Consider the following 26855-nt stretch of genomic DNA (forward strand, 5'->3'; position numbering starts at 1 on the left):
TAGACATTCTTTTAGAGGCACCACTACCATCCCACCATTGCTATGAACACCTATGGTAATTGTTGTGCTGACTAGTACACCACAATGCCAGGAAGTTTCATTGCTTACATGTTTCTTCTGGGAGCTCCCAAGCTAAGAATGCCACCTTTGCTCTAACGTTATAAACTCAAAAGACTGGCCTCTCCCTCCTTCGTCAGTTGTTGCCAAAGCAAAAAAACACCTTGGGAGAAAAGGCAGCCTTTGCCGGAAGTGGACTTCAGACCTGACTTATGGGCTGTTTGCTCTCATGCCAAGTGGCCGCTGCTCTGAGAAATGTAAATAGCACCAAATAGGACGACAAAAGAAAAGAATCAGAAGCAACACAAGACCTGTCAGCTGACAAGGTACAGTACTCGATTTTATTCCATTTAATGTCAGAGGGTGGGCTTGAATAGGACAGCGTTCTGTTTAATAACAATGATCCTAAAAGCTGAAACTCAGCTTCTTTCTTTATGGTGTAAAGCCTCGCCAAGATTTTCGAGGATTTGTTAAAGTTGGGAATGAAGTTCACAATTTTCAGAAAATGGTGAAACCTGAATCACTTTGAAAATCACTTAAGCAGATACCCAATGTAACTGGAAAGACCAACAGTTTGTCCTTTACTGGTCCCCTTATTAGGTTAGGATTGTGAGACTCTCTGTTACAGCCAGATTAAGATTTTGATATAGTTTTAACTACATACATCTTAAGAGGGAGCGCCACGGCGTCACAGTGGTAGCACTGCTGCCTGCAATAAGGAGACCGGAGCTCATGTCCCAGGTTCTCCATGCATGGAGTTTACATGTTCTCCCTGTGTCTGTGGGGGTTTCCTCCCACAGTCCAAAGACAAGCAGGTCAGTTGAATTGTCAATCCTAAAATTGGCTCTAGTGCATGGTGTGTGTGTTTGCCCTACAATGGACTGGTGCCCTGTCCAGAATTAGTTCCTTGCCTTGTGCCTTATGCCTACTGGGATACACTCTAGCACACCATGTTCAGGACTATTCAGGTTAGAAAGTGACTGACTAACTAACTAACATCTTAACAGATCACACATTGGACATAGTAAAAGTTAAAGATTTGTTATAAAACATGAAGATCTATCTCAGCATCAAGTGCTCCCTTATCTTTCACTCCTTACCAGATAACAATAATCTACAGCAGTATTGAAAAATGGCATGCCTGGTGGGTCATACTGTATGTGTGAAAGTCATCAGTTAGCCTTTTTCCAGCATATGTTCCATGTAGGTGGAAGGACTGTCTTTTTTGTTTTCCTTCTCTTCATTTTACAAGATGTGGGTTGAAAGGTGTGCTTGTGTCTGATTTGTCCTACCAATTGCCTGAGATGAATTGAAGCCTCATTTATTTCAATTCCTGTCTCAATCCTGTTGTATTTTGGACAGGATGTAGTTCTTAAAAATCCAGTCAAGGAAAAAGGAGGTATGGAAAAGGGGGGTGGGGGGGTAGGGGGCTTTCTAGTTATTGCTGATAAACCAAACAGACCACCTGCCTCCTTTTTTGCCATGGACCAGCATAAGTACCTAACTGCAAATGACAAGAGCATGAAGTTTTTTGGCTGCTATATCTCTTTTACTTGTCAAAACTGAAGGCGCTTGCTTGCTGCTGTGAACTGGCAATTCATTATTCCAGATATTACAGTTTCACAGCGTGTTTGTAACAAATCAAAGCTGCAGTCATGTGAGAGGCAGTAACAGAACTTTTCTTGTCTTACTGTCTTGCGTTCCTTTCATACCCATTCTCAGCAGAAACCTTCACAAGTAGGAGTCTGTTACTTTAGGATGTCAAGTACTCTGGCAAAAAAGTACATTGGTAAAGACAGTATGGAAGCCATAGTCTTTTTAAACATTCAACCAGACTTTGATTTGCAGTTTATTATGAATTTTTCAAAAAAATAAATTTTTCCAAAATCATTTCTTTTCTTTTATGAAGTGCATCATTCTTTCAGCTTATATATGTTTTGTTATTGATGGCAGCGCATATTTTTAAATTGAATGTGAAAGTGAACATCCTCCCAGATTTGTTGGGGTGTTTGAATCTGTCATTGATGCTTTCGTATAGTGCTCACCTTGAACACATTTTAATTTGCTTTGTTTGTTTTTTTAGGAATTTGAATGTGTATGTAGAGTGTTTAATTTAATTGAAAGTACTTTTCAAAACATTCAACAGAAATATCACATGAAAAGAGGAATAAACAATGAAAACTGTAAGAAGCAATACATCACTTAAGTGCAATAATAAAAACAAAAATGGCAGCTGGGGTGGAAGGGGGTGTTGGTTAAGGAACTGTTTTGTGATGAAGTGTAATCACACATTAAAAAGAAACAAAAGACCCTGTAAGACCACACAGTGGTGCCACAAACAGCATTACTGTCTTACAGCACTTGGTGCTCAGTTTAAATTTCATGTTTGAGTATTATCTACATGGAGCAGATTCAGAAAATGGATGGATTTTAGTTTGCACACATTTAATATTTAGTATATCATGGAGCTTCCTTTCCATCTAGTTTTACTTTAATATAAAGTATATGTATTTCTTTCTGTAATTATCTTGTAAATTGCTCTTATGTTTTTGTTGAATTTTAATGACAAGTAATTTCATACAATTAGTTCTAATTTTAGAGATATTTTTGTAATTTTCATGTCAGGTATTTACTTGTCTTTGATTGTACCATATCCTCTTTTTTAAATCAATGTTTTAAAATTTTCCTGCCTTGTTTCTGATCAGTACATGAACCCCCAATTTCAGTACTGGAGGATCTAAGTGGTTGCAAGTGCTTGCTCAAAACAATTTTTCAATTACAAAGCCATTCCTTGATAAGAAAATTTGTTATTGAATTTGCGACAGGTATTTACATGTGCTTGATTGTGCCGCATCCTTTTCTTATATCAATGTTTTAAATTTTCCTACCTTCTTTTTGCTCAGTACATGGGCCCACAATTTCAGTACTGGAGGCTCTAAATGGTTACAAGTGTTTGCTTGAAACAATTCTCAATTACAATGCCATTCCCTGATATTTTTCTTTTCTGAGAAATTCGTCAAAATGTTTCGTGAACAGAGTAAATTAGTACCTCTCAGTCTTTCTCTTGAATTTCTAAGCAGTTTATCAAAACCTAACATTCTCACACCAATTTAAGGTCATCAAGTCCCACAGTATAATCCACCATCAATGAGCATAAGAAAAGGACCAACCCTGAACAGAATGCAAGGCCCTTGAAGGGCTCACTCAAGCAGGGCCTGTTAACCATTCTTGGGAATGTGGAAGAAATTCGGTGTAAAGCTCTCACAGATACAAGGAGAATCCAGAAGCTCTACAAGGATGTTTAATTTGACCCAGTATTCATGAGGAGGTTGTTTTTATTTCTCTGTTACCCAAGATTCTTACTGAAACTCTCTGAAATCCCTAATTATAGATAGATAGATAGATAGATAGATAGATAGATAGATAGATAGATAGATAGATAGATAGATAGATAGATAGATAGATAGATACTTTATTAATCCCAAGGGGAAAATCACATACTCCAGCAGCAACATACTGATAAAGAAACAATATTAAATTAAAGAGTGAGAAAAAATGATGTTAAAACAGACAATAGCTTTCCAGGGAACGAGTCCACATATTTTAGCTTGCTTATTTTCAACATTTAATTATTACATTTTGTATAATCAATAAACTTTATTGATTTCCTGCTTAAATACCCTAAATCGGGTATTCACAGCCTTTTCCCTTGACATACCATCCCCAGGAATGTAAAAGTTTTAAAGGACCACCATTTTTTCAGTGTTAAATCATTAAGTACACTGAACTCTTATTAGATTAAACTAAAGGTAACATTTCTTTAGCTGCCCAATATTATTGTATTTGGGGTTTTTAACAAACTATTACAGATCATTTTTGCACATGTGTGCCTTTTGATGTTCCTTATTTTTTAATGCATTAAAAACAGTGTGGCTTCATGGCGAATAAAAAAATATAAAGAATGAAATTTCTGTATGTTTAATTTACAAACAAATATATACATCAGAGCTTGAATTTCATGTGGATAGATAGATAGATAGATAGATAGATAGATAGATAGATAGATAGATAGATAGATAGATAGATAGATAGATAGATAGATAGATAGATAGATAGATACTTTATTAATCCCAAGGGGAAATTCACATACTCCAGCAGCACCTTACTGATACAAAAAACAATATTAAATTAAAGATTGATAATAATGCAGGTAAAAACAGACAATAACTTTATATAATGTTAACGTTTACCCCAATAACCCCCCCCCCCCCCCCCCCGGGGGGAATTGAAGAGTCGCATAGTGTGGGGGAGGAACGATCACCTCAGTCTGTCAGTGGAGCAGGACAGTGACAGCAGTCTGTCACTGAAGCTGCTCTTCTGTCTGGAGATGATACCATTTAGTGGATGCAGTGGATTCTCCATAATTGATAGGATCCTGCTGAGCGCCCGTTGCTCTGCCACAGATGTCAAACTGTCTAGCTCCATGCCAACAATAGAGCCTGCCTTCCTCACCAGTTTGTACAGGCGTGAGGCGTCTTTCTTCTTAATGCTGCCTCCCCAGCACACCACTGCGTAGAAGAGGGCGCTCGCCACAACCGTCTGATAGAACATCTGCAGCATCTTATTGCAGATGTTGAAGGACGCCAGCCTTCTAAGGAAGTGTGTGACAGAAGAAGGGAAATTTTCCCCCAGGGTCACAACAAATTTGGGCAAGTTTTTTTCGCTTTTAGGGATTTCAGCATGGGGTTTACAAAGAATGATATGATCATTATGGACAACACAATTTATCCTACCAATTTATTCACTTACAGTTTCTGTCTACTAAATACAGCTTAAAACCAATACTGAAACATTAAAAAGTTATGTTAATATTTCATGAATTGGTGAAAATGAAAATAATTCAGAATATTTTAATTTACACAGATTCTTTAAAACTGCTTTTTTAAGAACGCACTTTTCAAATAATGCTCGTCAGAAAATCGCTTTGCCTAGTTTGAGACATTTTGCTGTTGTGAGACTGGATCAGTGTATGGAGGAGACGTTAGCTGGTTAACAACAGCTACAGAACAATAATAAAGAATGGACAAGTCAAATTAATTAAAATTTCAAATGTCACACACTTGACATTTAAATTGTTTAAATCATGTTTTTAAATTTGAAAGCACATTCCAAAAACAGATCATTGGGCATACATCTTGGCTGTGGTCTTCTATCTTTTGTAACTCATGGTCATATGGGAAAAAAGATTGATGTATAAAATGACCCTAATATCCCCAATCTGTCGCCACTAATGGCATTCTGCTCTTTAAAACACTCCCTTCTCTGCTGTTTTCATGCTAGATTAATTACTGAGATAACTGAGGTTCTTGAGACACAGTGCCACTGCAGCAGGTAAGTCATAAAAACCTACTTAGAATATTATCATTGTCAGCAATACAAAATGGCCCAGGCATTCCTTTACCCCTCAGGTGGGTGTTTTCACATTAGCATTGCTGAATTCCTTTCCTTGTGATGTCATAGGTAATTAAATATCACATTTTGGAGAATTATTAACTAACAGCAGCTCAGACACTTAATGTTCTCTGATAGAATGGAAACTTTGTTGCCACTGGTACACATCTGAGAAGGAAATCCATGTCTTCTAATCACTTAGGGGTGTTGAGCAGGAAAAAGTGTAGGCATTTGTTGTATCTATTATAGGTGATGTGGAGAAGAGCTTCTTGTATCATCTACCCCTCTGCTGTGATACTATTCATGACCTCTGCTCCGGTTTTTCTCTTCCAGACAGCTGACGATCAGAGGTCACCATGTACTTGAACCACAGTCATTACCAATCTGAGGATCGCTTGGATGCACGCAAGTCAAAGTAAGTGTCTGGAAATAGGAAAGGTAAGCTAGATTAGAGTGGGATGGACTTTTGAAGCAGGGCTGGTTCATGCAGCGGAGTGTTTACATGTGTTGAACACTAGAAACGTCTTTCCTTTTTCCACTTTTATTTTTGTTATGTGTGTCCGACCTATTAGACTAGAACAGTGGTTCTCTTTCAGTGGTGGTACTTGAAGAATTAGTGGGTGGTATGCAAGGGAGGACAGAAAAAAAACAGTTGCAGCAACTGTGAGTAAAAGCAAAGACATTGACAGAAACATTATAAGAAGAGGAAGAGAGGAATAGCAGGTAAACCTCAAGAAGAACTTCTAGGGTTTGAATATCAGTGCAAGACTGCAAGTATCCAAGATGGAGTGGTGGCTCTGAGGCTAGGGATATGCACTGGCAATCAGAAGGTTGCCGGTTCGACTCCTGTAAATGCCAAAAAGGACTCTGCTCTGTTGGGCCCTTCAGCAAGGCCCTTAACCTGCAATTGCTGAGCGCTTTGAGTAGTGAGAAAAGCATTATATGAATGCAAAGAATTATTACTTAAAAATCACACATTTTTTCACTTAATAAAGCGGAACAATCACATTTTCAAGATAAGATAAATCAGGCAGTCCACAATAATATTATTGTTTATGAACCCCACACTGGAATCCTCCAAAGCCAATAAAAAGGCAACCATTTGTTGTTACTCTGAGGGAAAATCCGTCCACTACTACTGCCACACATGAAATTCATGCTCTGAACTGTATGTTTTTGTAAATTAAAAGTATGGAATTTTAATACTTTTTCATTTTTATTCCTTACCAAACTACATTATAGTTTATATTATTACATTATAGTTCAATAATTACAGTTCATTTAAAGAAATGTGGGCAAATGAGAAAAATTAAAAGAGACACATGCACAAAAACTATCCATAATGCCTTTTTAAAACCCCCAAATACATTATTTTAGGGAGGTAAATATGGTTTTTAGTTTCACATAATAAGAATTCAGTACTTAAATATTTAAGATGGAAACAAATGATGGCACTTCAGAGCATTTAAATTCCTTGGGGTGGTACAACAGGTAGAGAATAATTTCTGGCCTGGGAGGTTTTTACATTTCATCTCTTATGCCCATACCTTAAAAAAATGCTTTTTTGCTTTAAGTCATGTAGGTGTTCTACTCAATAATAACTAATCCATGGCATCATGGGTCTTGGCATCACCTTTATCACAATGCAGTTGCAGAGTATGGCCTTACATTTTAACCATGGTTGTAGCTTAGAGTCTCCCTGTCAAGATCAGTCTGTAGAAGTCAGTACCATCTAGAAGAGAACCAACTACAGGTATTGTGTCATACCATGCTGCATCTTGAAGTGTGCGTGATCCCTTTCCTGTCCACCTCCTTTAATGGGATGGGGCTGATGTAATCTGCAATATTCCTTATTATATTCTTTTGCTTGTTGACTGTTGCCAGATTGCTTTGTCTGTTTGGGTCCTTCATCTTATTGTTTTAGTTCAGTTACTTCTACTGTCATTTGTTACCTCACTGTACATGTTTTTGAGATCCTCTAACAGGAATAGTCCACAACCCACAGCCTTTATGAAAAAATGTATGGAAACAGAAACTCAGAGTGACAGATGTGCAGAGGAAAAATTGCCAATAATAATGAAGTGAAAATGTGACAAGTCAAGGCATATAATGTGAGGAGTAACACTACATAACTGAAGAGAAACCACAAAACTGTAAATAAAAGTCTAACAGTACTGTGCAATTTATTGAGCCACATTATTTGCAATTCTGTTCAACAAATCTGAACGCAGCACCCATCCATAGGTTGCTAATTACTGTTTCAAGTGTCACACTGGTCAGGGTGAGTGGTACGACCAAAACCACATTATCACATTATATTTAAACTATTTTGACAGTTTTGGAGAATATCTGTATTGTGTATTTGTGTGTATTCTTCAGACCGGTACATTTTTTAGCAAATGACTCAAGTATTAATGAGCTATCTAAACGCTTGTGGGGCAACACATGTTCTACTCACCCAAAGATGTTTAATTCCGTACGGAAAATCTTGTTACTGATCTCTCTGTTCGCTAAACATTGAAGGAGGCTGTAGATTTTTATTCTGCTCACTTTAAATTGACTCCCATTCTTACCATTAAATGCCACACAACTAGTCCGGCTGTTTGACCCCTGAATATTTTACGCAAAAAGCTAAACATGATGAACACAATGCGAAATCAGCGGCTTTCCCGACCTCCCTGTTTCTGTTTTTGTGAGAATAAGTGCGATGGCGCGCACACCCGCGTGCACTCCCCCTGTCTCTCTCTCTCTACGCGGGCGCATTCGTTCTTGTTCTTAATTTCGGGCTGGCTGGCTTGGGTCTTGTCTGTGACCTAAACACGGCACTTGTAAGACATGTGTGTCCTGTCCTCTCTTTCAGCGGCTTCAAGTCGGAGGACGCCTGGTCATCGCGGAGCAGTAGTTTCTCCAGACCCAGCGGGAAGACGATATACCGTGAGTTACGGGCTGCGAGGTGGGGGTGTGGAGAGGGTCCTCGAGCAGGGGTAGAGACACAAACAAACAAACAAATCAATAAATAATTATAACAAGGGCAAGAAAGCTTGCTTCTGTATCTCCAATTTTAGCCTGTTTATACTGGCTGCCTTTTAGCTTCAGAATGGATTTTAAAATTTTGCAATGGTTTTTAAATCAATGAGTATGCCCACCTTTTTTTCTAAATTGTGTAATATACCAGCCATCCAGAGAGCTTAGATCTATCGGTCAGTTTGTGATGTTGGGAGGGTCATTAGAATACACAGAGGGGATTGGCTGTTGATTTGCTCCTGTGACAATTGGAGTTTGCGCACTGTAAGAACACGGGTGTGAGTAAAGGTTTTTGGAGTTTGGAGAAGCAACTGGTCTTGTGTGTTTTCTTCTGTAGCAGACACCCGTACCTAGTGTAAAACTAATCGCAATAAGGCTTTTGCAGCTGCTGCACCTCGTCTGTGTAATTCTTTACCCAGTTACATTAAGGAGTTAACACTCAACTGAACTTTTTAAAACGAGATTGAAGATGCTCCTGTATTTTCTAGCCTTCCGTGAACTTTTGTAATACTGATAGTTCCTTCCTCTTAGTCATTTGTTTAGTTTCAATTGCTGGTTTCTATTGTGTTTTATTGTATTTATTTTATTTATGTTTATTGCATATTGTATTGTAAAGATGTATGGCCACAGCATTTTGTTGTTTTAAATGTGCTCTATGAATAAATTGACATTGATAATAGTTATAATAAATAATTAGACTGTAAGATAAAATGACATAAACCGTACACATTCAATGTCCTGACGTTTTTTCTGTGGTAAGGGTCTGACTTTAGACTGCACCCATCCATTCCAGAGCTCACCCCATCGTGTATCCCACTGCGCGAGACGTTGGTGCCTTCAGTTGGCCTGTGTAACATCTGGATCAGCAAAGCATATTCCTTAAATTAGAAAATGAATCCTCTGTTATCTGTATGTAGCATCAGACCATGTACCTACAATGGAAATACACAACATATTTAAACAAAATAGAAGTGTGTGTCAAAAGAGTTTAGCTTTAAGCATTTTCAATAACTTCAGTCTTCAGCCAGTAAAAACACTAGTAAATGACTATGAAAACATAATAACAAAAAAAAAACACACAAAAATGAGCACGGTGTAAAAATAATCTGTACACTAGGTCCTGTAATGGTGTATTTTTCAATGCCTTAAGATGTGTTTTTCACTTTTTAAATGATATAACTGTTTTATATTGTTTAATTACCTGTGCTGTGATTCACTAATATGTGTTATTCTTTGTTGTTTGGTTATGACTGGTGACAATAATTAAATAAAAACACAATAATAGCTGAGCAGAAATAGTTAAATGTTTCATGTGTTTATTGGTTTAGTTCTTTATGAAGTTTATAATTTCCTTGTTTATTTATTTCAATGACACCGCACACAACATGAAATACTTCTTGAAAGTAAGACTGTCATTTTTTTTTATTATTTTATTGCTTTTATTGTAATCATTCCATATAAATAGATCAATTTTTACAAAAAAAATAGGATTGAAAACAAATCAACCCCCACCCCTGAGAAAGGGAGCATGGCCAACGGACAAAAACTTAAAAATAGTAAAAATAAATAAATTGAAGAGTTTAATAGGCGGATACAGATAAATGGAGAAGAAAAAGAAATGGGGAGAGAATCTACTTCCTCAGTGCTTTAAGAGCTTATTCTAAAATATTATTGATTAGATCCTGCCAGGTTTTGAAAAAGTTCTGCACAGAGCCTCTAAGTGAGAATTTGATGTTTTCCAATTTCAAATAATATAAAACATCAGTTAGCCACTGACTTAAAAGAGGAGAGTTAGGATTCTTCCTGTTTAGCAAAATAAGTCTGCGTGCCAATAGTGCAGTGAAGGCAATCAGAGTTTGTTTGTCCTTCTCCACTTTAAGCCCATCTGGAAGAACACCAAACACATCTGTTAGTGGATTAGGAGGGATTGTGACACCAAGGCTGTCTGAAAGGCACTTAAAAATTTTTGTCCAGAATGATGTTAATTTGGTGCAGGCCCAAAACATGTGACCCAGCGAGGCTGGAGCTTGATTGCAGCTGTGGACACAAGGGGTTGCTGTTACCCCATGAAACCCACCTGACAGACGTCCAAGACACACTTGTAAAAAGTACCAAGAAGAATTTTAATATTTTTCTTCAATTACAGTGTACAAAGCACCACACTCGCCACAATTCTCCAATATTCAATAATAATACAACAAATCAATAATCATAATAGTCCTCCACCCAGCAGCTCCGTCACTCTACCAGCAGTCCTTTAAATAGTCCATGACCCGGAAGTGTTCCTTCTCTTCTTCCAGGTCAAACGCCACATCCTCAAGTATCCCGGAACTACTGCGGGCTTCCGTCCTCGTGACTCTGAAGTACTTCCGGGTTGTAGTAACAGTAGGAGTCCCCAGGTTCTTTGTGAGCTCCCCCTGGCGGCACCCATGGCACCCAACAGGGCTGAGGAAATGGACTCCATTCCCAGGATGCCCTGAGGGAATCCGGGGAACCGTTGCTGTCCAGGGAAGCTGCCACCTAGCGTCCCGGGGAAGGCAGTGCCCTGAAAAGGGCAGTCTTCCTCCATTCTTCTTTTTCAGGGACGTTCCGGCTGGACTGAACTGCCAGCCATCTCTCACACAGCGTTCACAGGTTGGATCTTGCCCTGGAAACATTTTGGACAATTTCAAGTGAGATAGATGTGCTCGATATATAATTTTGAGTTGAATAATTGTATGCTTTGCGCATATGGAGCTCAAGTGAATTCTCTGGATTGCTACCTTCCACTCCTTTTCTGAGATGTAGAGTGAGAGATCCTTTTCCCATTGTCCTCTTGGATCTTTTGGATCTTTGAAAGGGAGGGACTGTAAATATATTGCAGAAATGCTGTCTGAGTCCTCGAGACTGAGCAATATTTTTTCCAGCATAAAGGAAGGTGGGAGATGGGGAAAATCGGGCAGGTTCTGTTTGACAAAGTTCCTAATTTGAAGATAGTGAAAGAAATGTGTTGTTGGAAGATTAAATTTGGAATGTAATTGTTCATAGGATGCAAAGATGTTGTCTATATAAAGATCTGTAAGCAATTTACTCCCAAATGTTTTCCAGATATTAAAAACTGCATATGTTTGTGAGGGTTGAAAAAGGTGGTTCACATGCAGAGGTGCCACAGATAAAAGATTCTTCATCTTAAAATGCTTTCTACATTGGTTCCATATTCTGAGTGAGTGAATCACAATTGAGTTATTAGTATATTGGCAATAACTTGCATTTATTGGGGCACAAAGCAGGGAATATAGAGAAGTACTGCAGGATTTTATTTCTATTGTGGACCAAGCCTGTGTATGTTCATCTATTTGTGTCCAGGTTTTTATAGCTTGCATGTTTGCTGCCCAGTAGTAAAACTGAAAGTTAGGTAGAGCCATGCCACCTTCTGTCTTAAAGGTCTTTGTAAAGCTGCTCATTGGATATGTGGATGTTTTAGGTTCCAAATAAATGAGGTTATGGTTGAATCTAAAAGCTTAAAGAATGATTTATTGATGTATATTGGAATGTTTTGAAATTAAAAGAGAAGCTTAGGAAGGATATTCATGTTAACAACATTAATTCTTCCAGCTAGAGTGAGATGGAGGGTTGACCATCTATGCAAGTCTTGCTTAATTTTTTCCATACAGACGGCAAACTTTTGTTGATAAAGAGATTTATGTTTACTTGTGATATTTACCCCATGGTATTTAAACTGATATGCAATAATAAAAGGGAAGGTGTCCAATCTAATATTGTATGCTTGAGAATTCACTGGAAAGAGCACACTTTTATTCAAATTAATTCTGAGACCAGAGATCTTTTGAAATTCTGCAAGTGCTGTTAAGACTGAAGGCACAGTATTTTGTGGGTTTGATATATACAAAACCATATCATCTGCATATAGAGAAATTTTCTATTCCAGTTCTTCTCTGATAATCCCCTTTATCTGATAAGCATTTCGACAGTGAACTGCCAGTGGTTCAATGACGATTGCAAATAGCATTGGTGACAAGGGGCATCCTTGTCTGGTACCACATTCTAGTTTAAAGAAGTCTGAGCAAATATTGTTAATACAAACTGAAGCTTCTGGATTCATATACAGTAGTTTGATCCATGTACAAATATTCAGGCCAAACCCAAATTTCTCTAATGTAGTGAAAAGGTAGTTCCATTCAATCATATCAAATGCTTTTTCTGCATCCAACGATAATAATATCTATGGGGTGTTTGTCTTTGCAGGTGAATATATTACATTAAACAGGCGTCGGAGATTGGAAGCTAAGTGTCGGCCTTTAATAAATCCAGTTTGATCTTGTGATATTACCGAAGGCAGCACTTTCTCCATCCTTCTAGCTAGGACTTTGGAGACTATCTTAACATCATTATTCAGAAGCGAAATTGGTCTGTATGATGCACATTGTAATAAGTCCTTGTTTTGTTTAGGAAAGACAGTGATTAATGCTTGGCGAAAAGTTTGAGGTAGAATTTGATTGGTAAAACTGTCATTTTTAGCAATCAAAGTTGAGAGGGTTGGCTCAAGTAAGTGGTGTGTTTAGATTGGTGAATCATCAGTAGAGTGGATGCAAATCTTCAGCTATCATGTGCCACATTTATAGCAGATATTTTCAGATGCAGACTCCAGATGATGAATTCAGGGCTTCTTGAATTAAAGCAGCCAGTTTGTGTAGTAATTCTGGCAACTTTTTCTTGCGTTTATACTGCCATGGCAACACACAGTGTCAACTTTAAGTGCCAACAGTTCACCAATCCAAGAATAGTACTTATTAGAGCCAACCCTCTCAACTTTGATGGGTTTTCATTTCATTGTGTATTTCATGATGTATATGGTGTGACTGAAAAAAATAAAGAAATAATTAAATAAGTATATAAATAAATAATCAACAAAAGCATATTTCATGCAACATAACTATTTATGCTCACACATGATTGTGTTTTTATTTATTTACTATTACATGTCACAAAATGGATTAAGTGGGCTTAAAGTGGTATAGTGTGGTATGTACTTATGTGCTTATTATTTTATTATTTAATTTTGTCAGAAATATTCCTCCATACTCGAATATCCCTGCAGCTAGACTTTTATTAAATGGAACGTTTCAGCAGAAGCCAGGGAATTATTGGGGAACCTACAAATAGGTGCTGCTGTCTCTAATGAACCTGGTAATGAAACAAAAGTCACCAGAGATAAAAGGGACTACAGGCTCATGCTAAATGCATGTTTTGAGGACTGAGAACATAATGGGTGGCTGGGTGGGCCACTTGACACTCACAGCAGTCAGCTGCCTGGAAATCCTCTTCTCATATAGAGGAGCTTATCTCTCCTCACCCTCTCTCTCTCTTCCCTCTTTTGTGTCGTTTACTGTCTCTTTATCTATGTAAGTTAAATTACTACCTGCTATTTAACTTTTGATATTAAAGATTTCTTCAGGTGTCTGAGTCAGGAGTTAATGGTAGTTGTTGGTAAGCTGATCTAAGGTCAGGTTGACACACCTTTTTCTGTTTTCCAACATAAGGAGACGGAAAATGAAAATCTTAGCAGAACTAGTATAATCGTGCACTTTGATAATTTCAAGGTTGAAGAATAAATCTTTACAAAACTCTACAATTTAATTGAAAAACTGGTAAAATATTTTCAGTCACATAAAATCTTACATTCATTAAAATCCTCTGTCTTACAATTGGTAATTCAAACATAGCCTGCCCTAGTTATTAGTCTGAAGATATTTATGTATTAAGATATAACATAATACATTGATCTCTGCATCATAATCATAGTTTCATAGTTCAAGTTCAGGTTTGCTCACTAGTGTGTATTATGGGGTTGTTTTGTTTCTACTGTGGCACAATACTGTATTCACACCTGCTATGCTTTATACTGTATACCAGTGCAAGGAAAAACAGCTTTCTTTTTTGAATATTATGTCTCTTTGGGTTATTATCACCTTAAACAGGCTGTTTTGCTCATGCATTATATGGATAAGATGGCAGGGCAAATTCTTTCTTGTACACCATTTCTGCAGCTTATATATTTCCCTGCTATGTTTCAGCAGTTGGTGTGGACTCGTTTTTATCCATCATTTTGTGCTCATTTGAGATAATATGAGTTTCTTGTGCAAACTGAAGTTTCTTTTAGAAATACATGCTGAGTGTTACTTCACCATATCATCACAAATATTCCAATAAGACTGTCTTAAGTTACCTCAAAACTAGCAACCCTTGTGCAAAATTATTGAGGGGATGAGCATAAGACAATAAAACAAGTTGGGTAATTATAATTGATTTTTTTAAACTACTAACCAAAGGAATTTCAGGGTTCCATCAACAATAACAGAATATAAATAGATGCAAAATTAATTATTCTGCACAACTGCCAGAGTAGGAAGAAACTCTAGCTGTAGGTAGTATGCACACAGACAATGGCCAGGCCAGAAATCAAATGGCAGTCTCTGGAAAAGTCTCTGCCTCTGATCTTGAAGACTGGGTATCTGCAACTGTAACTTGTCATCTACAATACTTCAGAAATGTACTAATTAATGTATTGTGATTGTAATTAACTGCATTTAGAAACCTACAGACATGAAGGAAAAACAAGTGCATGGGGCATGCAGTATTGGTTAGAAGGCACATAGGGCTGTATCAAGCGATGCAAGCATTCAAAATCGGGTCACAGTCAAGTCACATAGGTTTGTATAAGATTTAATATCATATACAAAAGTGGTCTAAATTACATATGGAAAGTTCTAGTTCCATGTAGCTTTTTCCTGTTCACATTTATCTAAAAAGATCAGATCTGCCTTATATCAATCCACGTATCCATCTCATATGAGTAGAAAAATCAGAACTGAGTGGCGATGTGAAAGTTGCCTGAATGTGCCCAAAGTCTTTAGACAAGTGAATGTGGCCTTCTAGGATTCCTTGATTTGGATTTACATTTTTTATATAACCTACCATGTCTCCTACTGGTAGTGTTGTAAACTGTGTTCTGAGATTTTTCAGGTAAAGAACTCTGAAGTTTTGAGATTATGTTGCTATATTCAGTAATCATGGTGCCCGAGAGTGATGATGTGTTGCATGTCAATTAGCATGTGCAAATAAAAATTTCACTGTACTCTGTACACACAACAATAGTGACTCTATAAATCTACAAATATATAAACAGTTGACAATTGTCACTAGATTTTGAATATGAAATTGTGCATATTGGCATACTGTGCACAGTAAACACTGAGTAACTGAAATAGAATGGTGCTAAGTGGTACAATGGTTGTTGTACTCTTGGGCATTTTCTATCATCTTCTTTATATGCAACGCTCTTGTATTATTTATATGTCAGTACCTGAAGTGACTTGAAAATACAATGTATGTTTAGTCTGGGTGTCACTATGTGTTATGAATCTGACTAGAATATAATGCTATGGCCCACATAGAAAACATACTGGCCATTTAGATATTGTACAGTCATTTTATCATCAGACTATTTGTAATTTATTTACGTAGTTCCTAAGCAATCTTTTCTATGTTGTGCCTTTTGTGATGAACATCTCCAAAAGGCACTTAGTAGAGATAAAATGTTTTAAAAACAAAGGTATCCAAATGTAAGGTTAGAATTGAGGCATTATCAGGCAAGATAATCATTGTTCAGCTTAATAACATTCTTGGTGAGGAATCTGGGAAAGTGATAAAATTAAAAAAAAAAAAAACTTCCTTGATTTCCCAATCAACAATGTTACTTAACACTACATAAACACAAGTGCCATTACTTCTCATTCCTCACGGTAAGCATCAAAGGGCCTCAAGATTTCCTGTACATGCCTCAAAGTGCTCATGGCCTCCTCTGAAGGACACAAGATGGTAGGGAGACTTAAAAACACACAAGTTTCTCTTGGAGCCCCATGAAGTAGCGGAGACCAGCTTGGGGTCACACTGCACCCTTTATGTGGTCTGAAGGCTTGCCAATGCTCACAACAGGGCTGCTTTATGCCGTTTGAGGATTTAAAGTGGGTCTGGAACCTTTACAAAGTAACTTGATGATCCTCCTCTTTGTCTCCAAAGAAGACTTGCCCACAGCCTCTTAGAGACCATTTAGTGTTCTCAATGTGCATTATTAGACACAAGCTTGACTGTAGAACTGCCTAGTGTTACAGTGTTCATCGAGTTCTCATTACCTCCTCTGAATGACATAAGATGAAGTGGAGACTTGCACAGGACATCCAACTAAGATCTTCAAGTCTCTTCCAAAGACTTGCCCGTAGTAACTCATGGACTGCTTTTATCTCTTTGCCCTCTTTTCTGGTGAAAGAGAAGGAGAAGGGGCCCAGCAGAAGGTTCCCTTTTCTTCAGTAGTCTCATAACCTTTCCTGAAGACATGTCCTAAATTACATAGGGCATCTTTCAGTCTGTTTTGAAAGACACAAGCTGATCACATATTCTTACTCTAAAAACGTTGTCATAGTCACAGAAAAATTGCTTGTTGTCTCTCAAATATTACTGAAAATACATGTGATCACACCAAGGTTCTTTTAGGATATCATAGCTTTGTCTGAAGACATGTTCAGACTCACCCAGTAACTACTTAGTGACTTCTCAGTCTCTTCGGAAGGAAACATGGTGAAGTTAAAACCTGCTCATTGTCATTTAAAAATTAAGTTATAAGTTATGAACAACGCTACCTATTTTCATTTGTTTTGAAATGAAATGTGAAGAATTAAATATATAAATAATATATGATATAATATACCTAATATATTAGGTTTTGACTGACAAGACTCTACATTTATTCATTTAGAGCAGAGGAAAGAATATGCTGAGGAGGTGAACAAACAAGTCCGCAATGTTGAGTATAGGGTTGAGGTGAGTTCCTTCAAATTGGTACTGTAAAGTGAGCAGTCATAGGTGTAAGATAAAGCAAACATGACACATTCCTCCTCTCCTTCCTCACATGTTCCACACAAAGCACCTGTTCTCATGTGAGCTTGACCAGAAGGACCTGAAGACAGTGGATGACTGCATATCCAGACTCAAGCTCCTGGATGCTAGGGGTCGTGTGTGGGGACAAGAAATGATTCTCCAGGTGAAGAATGGCAGCCTGCAACTAATGGACATTGAAGCTAAGGTAAGCAGATTGTCTTAAGTGATGGTCAAATATGTTTGAGACTATTGTAGAAGCATTTGCAAGTCAGAAATGTCCTGTCAATACCTTTGGCTTTCTGCATCCAGGAGGAACTGGAGTCTTTCTCTCTGAGCAGCATTCTGGATTGCCAAGCTGTCATCAACAGCTGTGTGTACAGTTCCATTTTATCAGTGACGGTCCAAGAGAAGAGTAAGAGACGACGAAGTGTACTGCTCTTCCAGTGTGATGAGTTTGGGGTGAGTAGCTGCGAGAATCTGGGTAGCTGAACTTCATCAAGCATTTCCTATTTACATTTTCAAGCTCACTACTGCATCTGCTTACTGCATCACAGAAAAGGTTTATTTTTCCAATTGCTTTTTCCATCACTGGGGGTTATTTCATTTGTGTCTTGCAGGCTGCGTCCATCCCCAAAAAAAAGGTTAATTTCTTTCAGTGCTACTTCAATACCCTTCTAAAATATTATCATTTTTTAATCATAGCCCATGTTGACCTTTTGTTAGACAAGTCCAACTACATTATAAAAACTGTTAATTAGCACAGACAGGCTCAATCCACAAGCAAGTAAAAAAATGCTCCTTTTAAAATCTCTTGGGAGATATGCCCCCCACCCCATCCTGTACCTTTAATATTTCAAGAATTTGGTCCAATAGATGGTAAATCTCCACAATTATCTCACTTGAAAGAGAAAAAGAGTATTGACTGTGACTGCCAGTATAGACATATATATTTTATATGTGTATATAAAAAAAGAAATAACATAAATGATCAACAAGTGGTAAAAACTTTAGTGGACCCATATACTGTATCTTCCATTCATCTAGATTCAACATCTACAGGACGATGCAGAAGATTCATACTGTATATTTTAAAACCCAGTTTCTTCTAATTTCAGGGATAAAGGGAATAGGAGACAATCCTATTGTAATGGACACCATTCAAAAAAGTAGTATTGAACATATTGCTGTTTCATCACAGAACACTCTCACTTATGCCATTCCAACTTGTTTATGAGAAGAGAAATCACATAGTAACTCCACATCAAATACATCTCAGCTGAACAGAGGCTGTCTTTCAAGTGCTGCAAAGCTTTAAAGCGTCTTACTGCACTGCTATGGATCCTAGGACAGAAGGACTTAGCTTTAAAAAATAGTGTGACTCCCTTTTAAAAAACCAGCAGAGGGCACAAACTCACCAGCTCTCAAAGGTGAAATAATTGTGTGACTAACCTGGAAATTAATGATTTTGTTAATATTACATCATGGATAACGGATATTTTTGCTTTATTGCTGAGTTTACGTTATTGTATCTTTATTATATTCATAGTGCCTTTAAAGGGACATTATCACCCCAAATTACAGGAACATCACAAAAAATTTAAAAAGATGGATATTTTAAGGATGACAAGTTAGTGCACTAATTATTACCATTAACTTAAAACTAAGGAGTCTGCTTGCATGGTCAGTGTGAGTGTTGAATTTGATTGTGAATTGTTTTCCCCATATCCACATTTTTGCATGTGGTACTCCTGCTTTCCTTCTACATATTAAACACAAGTATATTTTATGTGTTGGAGGCTCTAAGTTGCCCTGGTTGTTGTGCAGGTATTGTATGTCTTGCAATAAACTCATGACTTGTCCAGGGTTGATTTGTGCTGTCAGCATAGGCTACAGCTTCCTGAATTCCGTAAACAGGATTAAGTGGGCTAATAGAATAGGTGGATAACTGAGTAAATTGGATTGGATGAATTATGGTTATATCTAGAGCACAGTTTAATACAGTGATTTGCTGTAGGTTATATGGTGACCACTGAGAGATTTAAGCCATGGAACGTGGAAAGCATCTGCAGTGGTGGGTGCAGAAAGGATGGAGGGGATGGGGACACTTTATTATTAGATGCCACTACTATAAAATAATATTGTAAATGATTCAATGTTGATGTAAAATTTTTACAAATCACTATGCTGAATATCAAAGCTTAAAATTTTGATTGACTCATCAAAAAATGGACTACCAACAGTAAACAGTAAAAGTTAGTAATGCTATCCTTTATTGTTCTCTTTCTACCATATTCTGAACAATTTCATCATGGCTTATCACAATGGTATTTAGTAATGATATGTAGGTGGACAACAGCATTGGCTTTTTCAAACCACATGCATTTCAGAACATGTAACTTACCTGAAGCTAAGCGTGTTCATGCCTGGCCAATACTTGGATGGGAGACCAACCAGGAAAAACTTGGGTTACTGCTCGAAGAGGTGTTGGTGAGGCCAGCAGGGGATGCTTATTCTGTGGTCTGAGTGTGGATCTCGGTGTAGTGACTGGGACACTGAATTGTAAAAATGGCGCTGCCCATTGGATGAAAGGTAAAACCAAGGTCATGACTCTCTTTGATCATTATAATCATCTTCCCCTTATTGGATAATATTCTCTCTCACCCCTTCACTACATAACAGCTAACATGTGGTGAACCTACTGTCACAAATTGGCTGCTGTTGCATCATCCAGGTAGACGCTGCACATCTATATATATATATATAATTCACTAAGGCAGCCGACCATGGCAGGCAAGACGCAAGACAGAGCCCCGCCCACCAACAATTCACTAAGCAGCCGTGCGTGACGATGATTTCCGAATGTGTTTAGTCTCTCCCTGTGCATTAAGCAGCAGTGCGCACCGATGACTTCAGCACGTGTTCAGTTTCTCCCTGTGCGTTCCCTGTGCAGCGAGCGAGCGAGAGAGAGAGAGAGAGAGAGAGAGAGAGAGATAGCGACAGCGACACACACAGGCACGCGAGAGAGACATACACATACAGGCGCGCGAGAGAGAGAGAGAGACACACACACACGAGAAAGAGAGAGAGAGAGAGAGACACACACACAAGAGAGAGAGACACACACACACAGGCGCGAGAGAGACACACACACACACACAGGCGTACGAGACACACACACACACACAGGCGTACGAGAGAGACACACACACAAACACACACACACACACACAGGTGCGCGAGAGAGAGAGAGATAGCGACACACACAGGTGCGCGAGAGAGACATACACATACAGGCGCGCGCGAGAGAGTGAGAGAGAGACACACACACACACACACACACACACACACATGGGAGAGAGAGAGAGAGACACACACACAAGAGAGAGACACACACACACACACAGGTGCACGAGAGAGAGACACACACACACACACACACACAGGTGCGAGAGAGAGAGACAGACAGACAGACACACACACACACACACATGCGCGAGAGAGAGGGGGCTGAACGCATAAGGCAGAGAAGGCAGTTAAAGAATGCACTGGGCTTGATTTTGTTTTCTCTTCTGTTTACAGCGATCGGTTCGTAGCCTGCATTGTTGCAATGTTACTTTTCTTGGTGGTTTATTAAATTACGGATTTTTCAAATGTTCATTTTTTTCCCTGTGCTTAAAAATCATTAAAAAAGTGTTTTTAGCGAGTGGTTCGTAGCGCTATAGTGCAAACTCTTGCAGTGTTAAGTTTTCTCTGTTGTTCAAGGTTTTCTCAGTGTTATTCAATGTTTTTACATTTAGTTTACTATTACGCTGTGCATTCTATGGTATAATCTTCTATCTATATATATATAACTAGCAAAATACCCGCGCTTCGCAGCGGAGAAGTAGTGTGTTAAAGAGGTTATGAAAAAGAAAAGGAAACATTTTAAAAATAACGTAACATGATTGTCAATGTAATTGTGTTGTCATTGTTATGAGTGTTGCTGTCATATATATATATCTATAGCAAAATACCCGCGCTTCGCAGCGGAGAAGTAGTGTGTTAAAGAGGTTATGTAAACATATATATATATATATATACATATCTACATATACACATATCTACATATACATATATATACATACATATACACATCCACATATACATATATATACATATACAAATTTACACATCTACATATATATATACATATGTACATATATATATACATATAAATATATATATATCTACATATATATACACATATATATATATACATATGCACATATATATATATATATATATATATATATATATATATATATATATATATATATATATATATATATATATATATATATATAATATAGACATACATATATACATACATACATACATTCACATATATATATATATATCAAAATACCCGCGCTTTGCAGCGGAGAAGTAGTGTGTTAAAGAGGTTATGTAAACATATATATACATATATATATATACACATATCAACATATATATATATACACATATATATACACACATACACACACACACACATATACATATATGCATATATACATACATACATAGTGCGTTGTAACATGGGCTGTGATTGTTACATGGGAAGGAGATGACAAATCACAGCTTCCCGCTTTCTAATCGGGCCTGTGATTGGTGCTTTGACTGATGCCCAGATCCCACAGTATGTCCCCTTAGGAGAGGCATTAGGCAAGTGTAATTGAATAGCGGTCCTGCAAGTTTAGCTTTACACCTGTTGTTAAGGCTTATTGACTGAAAGGGGATTTCATGAAAAAAATTAGGGCTTTGCTACAGGATACACCCTCCACAAGTTAAGGAAGTAAAAATAAAGGTATATATTTCTGTTTTATTTAAACCTTTTAAGTTTGTATGCGGGCGGCATGGTGGCGCAGTGAAAGGTGCCAGTTAGGAGACCCGGGTTCGCTTCCCTGCGTGGAGTTTGAATGTTCTCCCCGTGTCTGTCTGGGTTTCCTCTGGGTACTCTGGTTTCCTCCCACAGTCCAAAGACATGCAGGTTAGGTGCATTGGCGATTCTAAATTGTCCCTGGTGTGTGGGTGTGTGTGGGTGTGTGCGCCCTGCGGTGGGCTGGCACCTTGCCCGGGGTTTGTTTCCTGCCTTGTGCCCTGTGTTGGCAGGGATTGGCTCCTGTATTTAGGATATAGCGGGTTGGATAATGGATGGATGGACATTTGTATGCATAGCCCCATTTGCCCATTTTCGTTTTTTTTCTTTCTTCAGTAATATTTCAGCAAACCCGAAGCTTGTCAGTTCAAATCCTGGTACTGACACCACTGTGTGACCCTGAGGAAGTCACTTCACCTGCCTGTGCTGCAAAAAACAAAAGTAATGTAACAAATTGTACCTCAGATGTTGCTGGAATAAAGGCATAAGTCAAATAGATAAATATGTATTATACACATAGGAACTATTCATTTATTTTCAGTTAAGTCATCTGCAGCAAACGTTTATAATGAGGGTTTTTCCTTTTTAGATAGTGCAAACTGTTTCTTCTTCATTGAGGTTTTCTCTTGGAGAGCTTTTTTCATTTCATTGAAAATTAAAGCAGCAGCTGCCAAAATATGTTGCTTTCTTATTAATTTTTCAACATTGTGTAAAATAACTTTATAAAGTAACATTAAAGGTTTAAATACTGGTTATCCTTTTACACTAAAATATTACTAAAGAGATACAAAAAAAGTAAAATGCATATGTTGTTTTTCTTTAAGGAGATTAAATATTACTGAAGAAAGAAAAAAAAAAACTAAAACAGCCAAATGGGGCTATGCATACGAACTTAAAAGGTTTAAATAAAACAGAAATATATACCTTTATTTTTACTTCCTTAACTTGTGGAGGGTGTATCCTATAGCAAAGCCCTAACTTTTTTCGTGAAAGCCAGTTTCAGTCAATAAGTCTTAAAAACAGGTGTAAAGATATTGACAATAAGCTACGCAAACCCACCAAGACATGGAATCGTTTAAATCAAGGCGCGAGTCGAAAAACACCATCCCATACTATTAGTTAACGATTAACACATTTCTATATGTATTGTAAGCATACAATACAACTGATAATATGTTGTGCTTATTTATCTGGTGTACCAACATTTTTGCGCGTTTAACGGCTGAAATCTAACATGGTTTGTGCCCTTCAGAATGAAAACAGTTTGCATTTACCTTTTTAATAAAAGGCGAGCTTTTAAGCCTGAGAAATCACCCTGTAAATGCACACGTTTAATTGCACATGTGTTAACATGTATGCTTACACAGTATTAAAAGACACTCAACAATTAACGTCATTCACCTTCGTTCCCACGTTTGAGTCATGCTGTAAATCTCTTCCTTGTTTTCAGTTCACGTGATTACGTAGGAGGCGTGATGACGCGATACGTGACTCCCCCTCCTCCATTACAGTACATGGACAAAAAAGAGTTTCCAGTTATGACCATTACGCGTAGAATTTCGAAATGAAACCTGCCTAACTTTTGTAAGTAAGCTGTAAGGAATGAGCCTGCCAAATTTCAGCCTTCCACCTACACGGGAAGTTGGACAATTAGTGATGAGTGAGTCAGTCAGTCAGTCAGTCAGTCAGTGAGTCAGTGAGGGCTTTGCCTTTTATTAGTATAGATTCACTAAGGCAGCCGACCATGGCAGGCAAGATGCAAGACAGAGCCAGTTTTCAGTCACGGACAATTATATGTTGTTCTCTCAAGAGTTCCATTTTTTCATTCACTCACAGTCGTATCCTCAAACCAACCCCATTTGGACAACTGTGTCTTTCAGGAAGTGTTCACACATCAATAAATAATTATGCGGCGTATGCTACACCGTGGGTTGGCTAGTTGGTAATATTTTAAGTAACCTGTCCACTCTATGTAAAATACTTTGAGTGTCTGGAAAAGCAGTATATAAATGCAATGACTTCAAAAAAGTAAAGGTTTTATTTGATAAAAAATGTAGTGTCATCTGTTCATTTCAGTGTTATTGTCACATGTACACAGTTCAGTGTATTTCTTATCTGCACCAACACAATGAAGCTGTTGCTGTCCTTGTCTTGTAGGCTGAATCTCACAACATAGGTTATGTAAAATAAAACATCACAAAAATATAATACACAGTGATGTTCAGAACAGCCAAGCTTCCTTTCACATACAATTTTGTAAAATTGACGCTAACATTTGTTTCACATTTGATTTTGCAACCTCAAAACTTACTACAAAGAGTTTTTTTGTCATTTTTAAAGTTTTTTTTTAGAGATTGGAAAGAAATTTACAAACCGCACTTAAAGGTTTGGCAACACTGTGCACCCTTTTTTTGACTTAGATAAGGCTCTAAATAAAAATAAATGAGAGTAAAAGCGTGCTTTGGAAATGTATCATGACTAAAATGAGATAAAAAGACTTACTCCCAGACAAAAGATGTAATCCAAAATAATCCAAATTAGATGAGAAGAAAGTAGCAGTGTTTGATGAGATTGTGGTTTTGCAAGTGCTCTTTGAACTTTGTAAATGATAATAATACATAATAATACATAATAATAATACATATCCATCCATCCATCCATTTTCCAACCCGCTGAATCCGAACACAGGGGTCACGGGTTAATAATAATACACAAGAATACATAATGATGATAATGCATAATACTCCGCGCATTGCTGTTGTCTGATGGGTATAGTAGTCCCTGTGCCAGCGCTGCCATAAACTGGCAGATAAGATGGAAATATATATATAGCACCATACCAAGTCCCTTTCTTCCTGGGTCAATCGTGTATATTTCACTGGGCACAAAACAAGTTGTGTTTTTTTTTTGCAAGGTGAAACTTACTATATGTTTTGCTGAAAATTTAATTTTGCTTGAATCACTGGTTTGTCACTGATAGGCTAAAAGTAGACTGAGCTGGGGCATGGATGCCCAAGACCCCCTGACAAAACCTCCATCCACTCCACCCCCCATTCTGCAATCTACTGTATGAATTAAACCCTACATTCATCAGAAGCCTATGAACATGTGTATTTTTGCTCATCAAGAGCTTCATTTTAGCATAGGAGGTCTCTGAGACAGTTAAGGCTATACTCTCAGTGGTTCGGAAGTTATCCCTAGACTTGTCCACATTCCAGAATAAAGCAACTGGTCATCATTGACTGATATGAGATTTCTCTTTTTATTTCTCATTTAGGCTGAACACATTCAAAATGAGTTGGATAAGGTTATGCTAGAGGCAAAAGACTACGAGGGAGGCCCTGACAATATAAGGTAAAACATTACATTGTGGTTTGTGGCTAATTACCAGGGTTAGCCAGCTTGCTACTAGGAAGCCAACCTATCCTCACCATGAAATTTTCATTATAACAATTTAAGCACTGCCAATCTCAGTACCTCCTCTACAAAGTCTTATTGACCCAGGCCTCCTGTACCTAGAAAATGACTGGAATATTTTTCACATCTGTTAACTAACATTTCTTTGGTGCCTTCAGGAAGGTGAACATGCACATACCTGATGACATCCTTCACACTGCTCTTAGCATCGCCAAAAGCATTACCCCAGGAATTCAATACCCAACATTTTTTTCCTTGCTTTTTTAGGAATAATCTCGAGAGTATGCTATCCCAGCAGCCCCCTGCACCATACCGCAACAGAACCCCCTCTGCATTGCCCTCTGTGGAGAAATGGAATGAGCCAGAGCTACCCAGGTCACACTGGAATATGCCAGACTATGGTAAGACAAAGATATGCAGCGAGTTTTTACTTTTCCAGATGCTGTCTTGAAGCCTGTTCAAGGGGGCACTTTTGAAAATAAAGGGAACAGCCTTATTTTCCCATAATATTTAATTGTTTTATTGTATTCTTGCTTCTTTGACACTCCATTCTGTCCACATCTCCTGCTCTGTCAGCATTCATGTACAATACCAGTTAAAAGTCTGGATGCACCCAGAAATGTTCATGTTTTTAATATAGTGATAAGTCAAGCAAAATGACACCTTTTATTGGCTAACTAAAAAGATTACAATATGCAAGCTTTCAAGGCAACTCAGGCCCTTTTTACATCTTACCTGAAGAACACAGGACATAGCGGGTTGAACACTGACTGACTGTGGTCAGTGATTCATACAACCGATGTTACTCTGTATAAAATACACATTTAAAATGGGGCTACATTAGGGTATCTCAGTAAAAGAAAATAATAATGAAAGTAGACGATATACTGAGAAATAGAAATGAATTAGAAACACATATTTCAGCTGTTGAACTGGCATCGTACATATGCTTGGAATGGAGGACAATGAATAGATATAGAAGTGAGGGAAGAGCATTGAAGAGCAAATAAAAAATGCTCAAAGAGAAGGTTCAAAAGATGGCTGTTGAAGAGGA

The 26855-nt window shown here is 37.8% G+C and overlaps 1 protein-coding gene across 2 annotated transcripts in view; it reads left to right on the top strand.

Annotated features, from left to right (window-relative positions):
* The first annotated feature begins 231 nt into the window (after window positions 1-231).
* Window positions 232-26855, top strand: part of eps8l3b (EPS8-like 3b) — a 60016-nt gene continuing 33392 nt past the window's right edge. For both annotated transcript variants that reach the window (XM_051924998.1, XM_028797082.2), the window contains exons 1-8: window positions 232-383; window positions 5842-5923; window positions 8369-8442; window positions 17345-17409; window positions 17513-17671; window positions 17776-17925; window positions 25662-25738; window positions 26069-26202. In XM_051924998.1, the coding sequence (XP_051780958.1) occupies window positions 5865-5923; window positions 8369-8442; window positions 17345-17409; window positions 17513-17671; window positions 17776-17925; window positions 25662-25738; window positions 26069-26202 (718 nt within the window). In that variant the 5' untranslated portion in view covers window positions 232-383; window positions 5842-5864. The remainder of the gene's footprint in view (window positions 384-5841; window positions 5924-8368; window positions 8443-17344; window positions 17410-17512; window positions 17672-17775; window positions 17926-25661; window positions 25739-26068; window positions 26203-26855) is intronic.

The sequence above is a fragment of the Erpetoichthys calabaricus genome, chromosome 3 (assembly GCF_900747795.2).
Source record: "Erpetoichthys calabaricus chromosome 3, fErpCal1.3, whole genome shotgun sequence".
Lineage (NCBI taxonomy): Eukaryota > Metazoa > Chordata > Cladistia > Polypteriformes > Polypteridae > Erpetoichthys > Erpetoichthys calabaricus.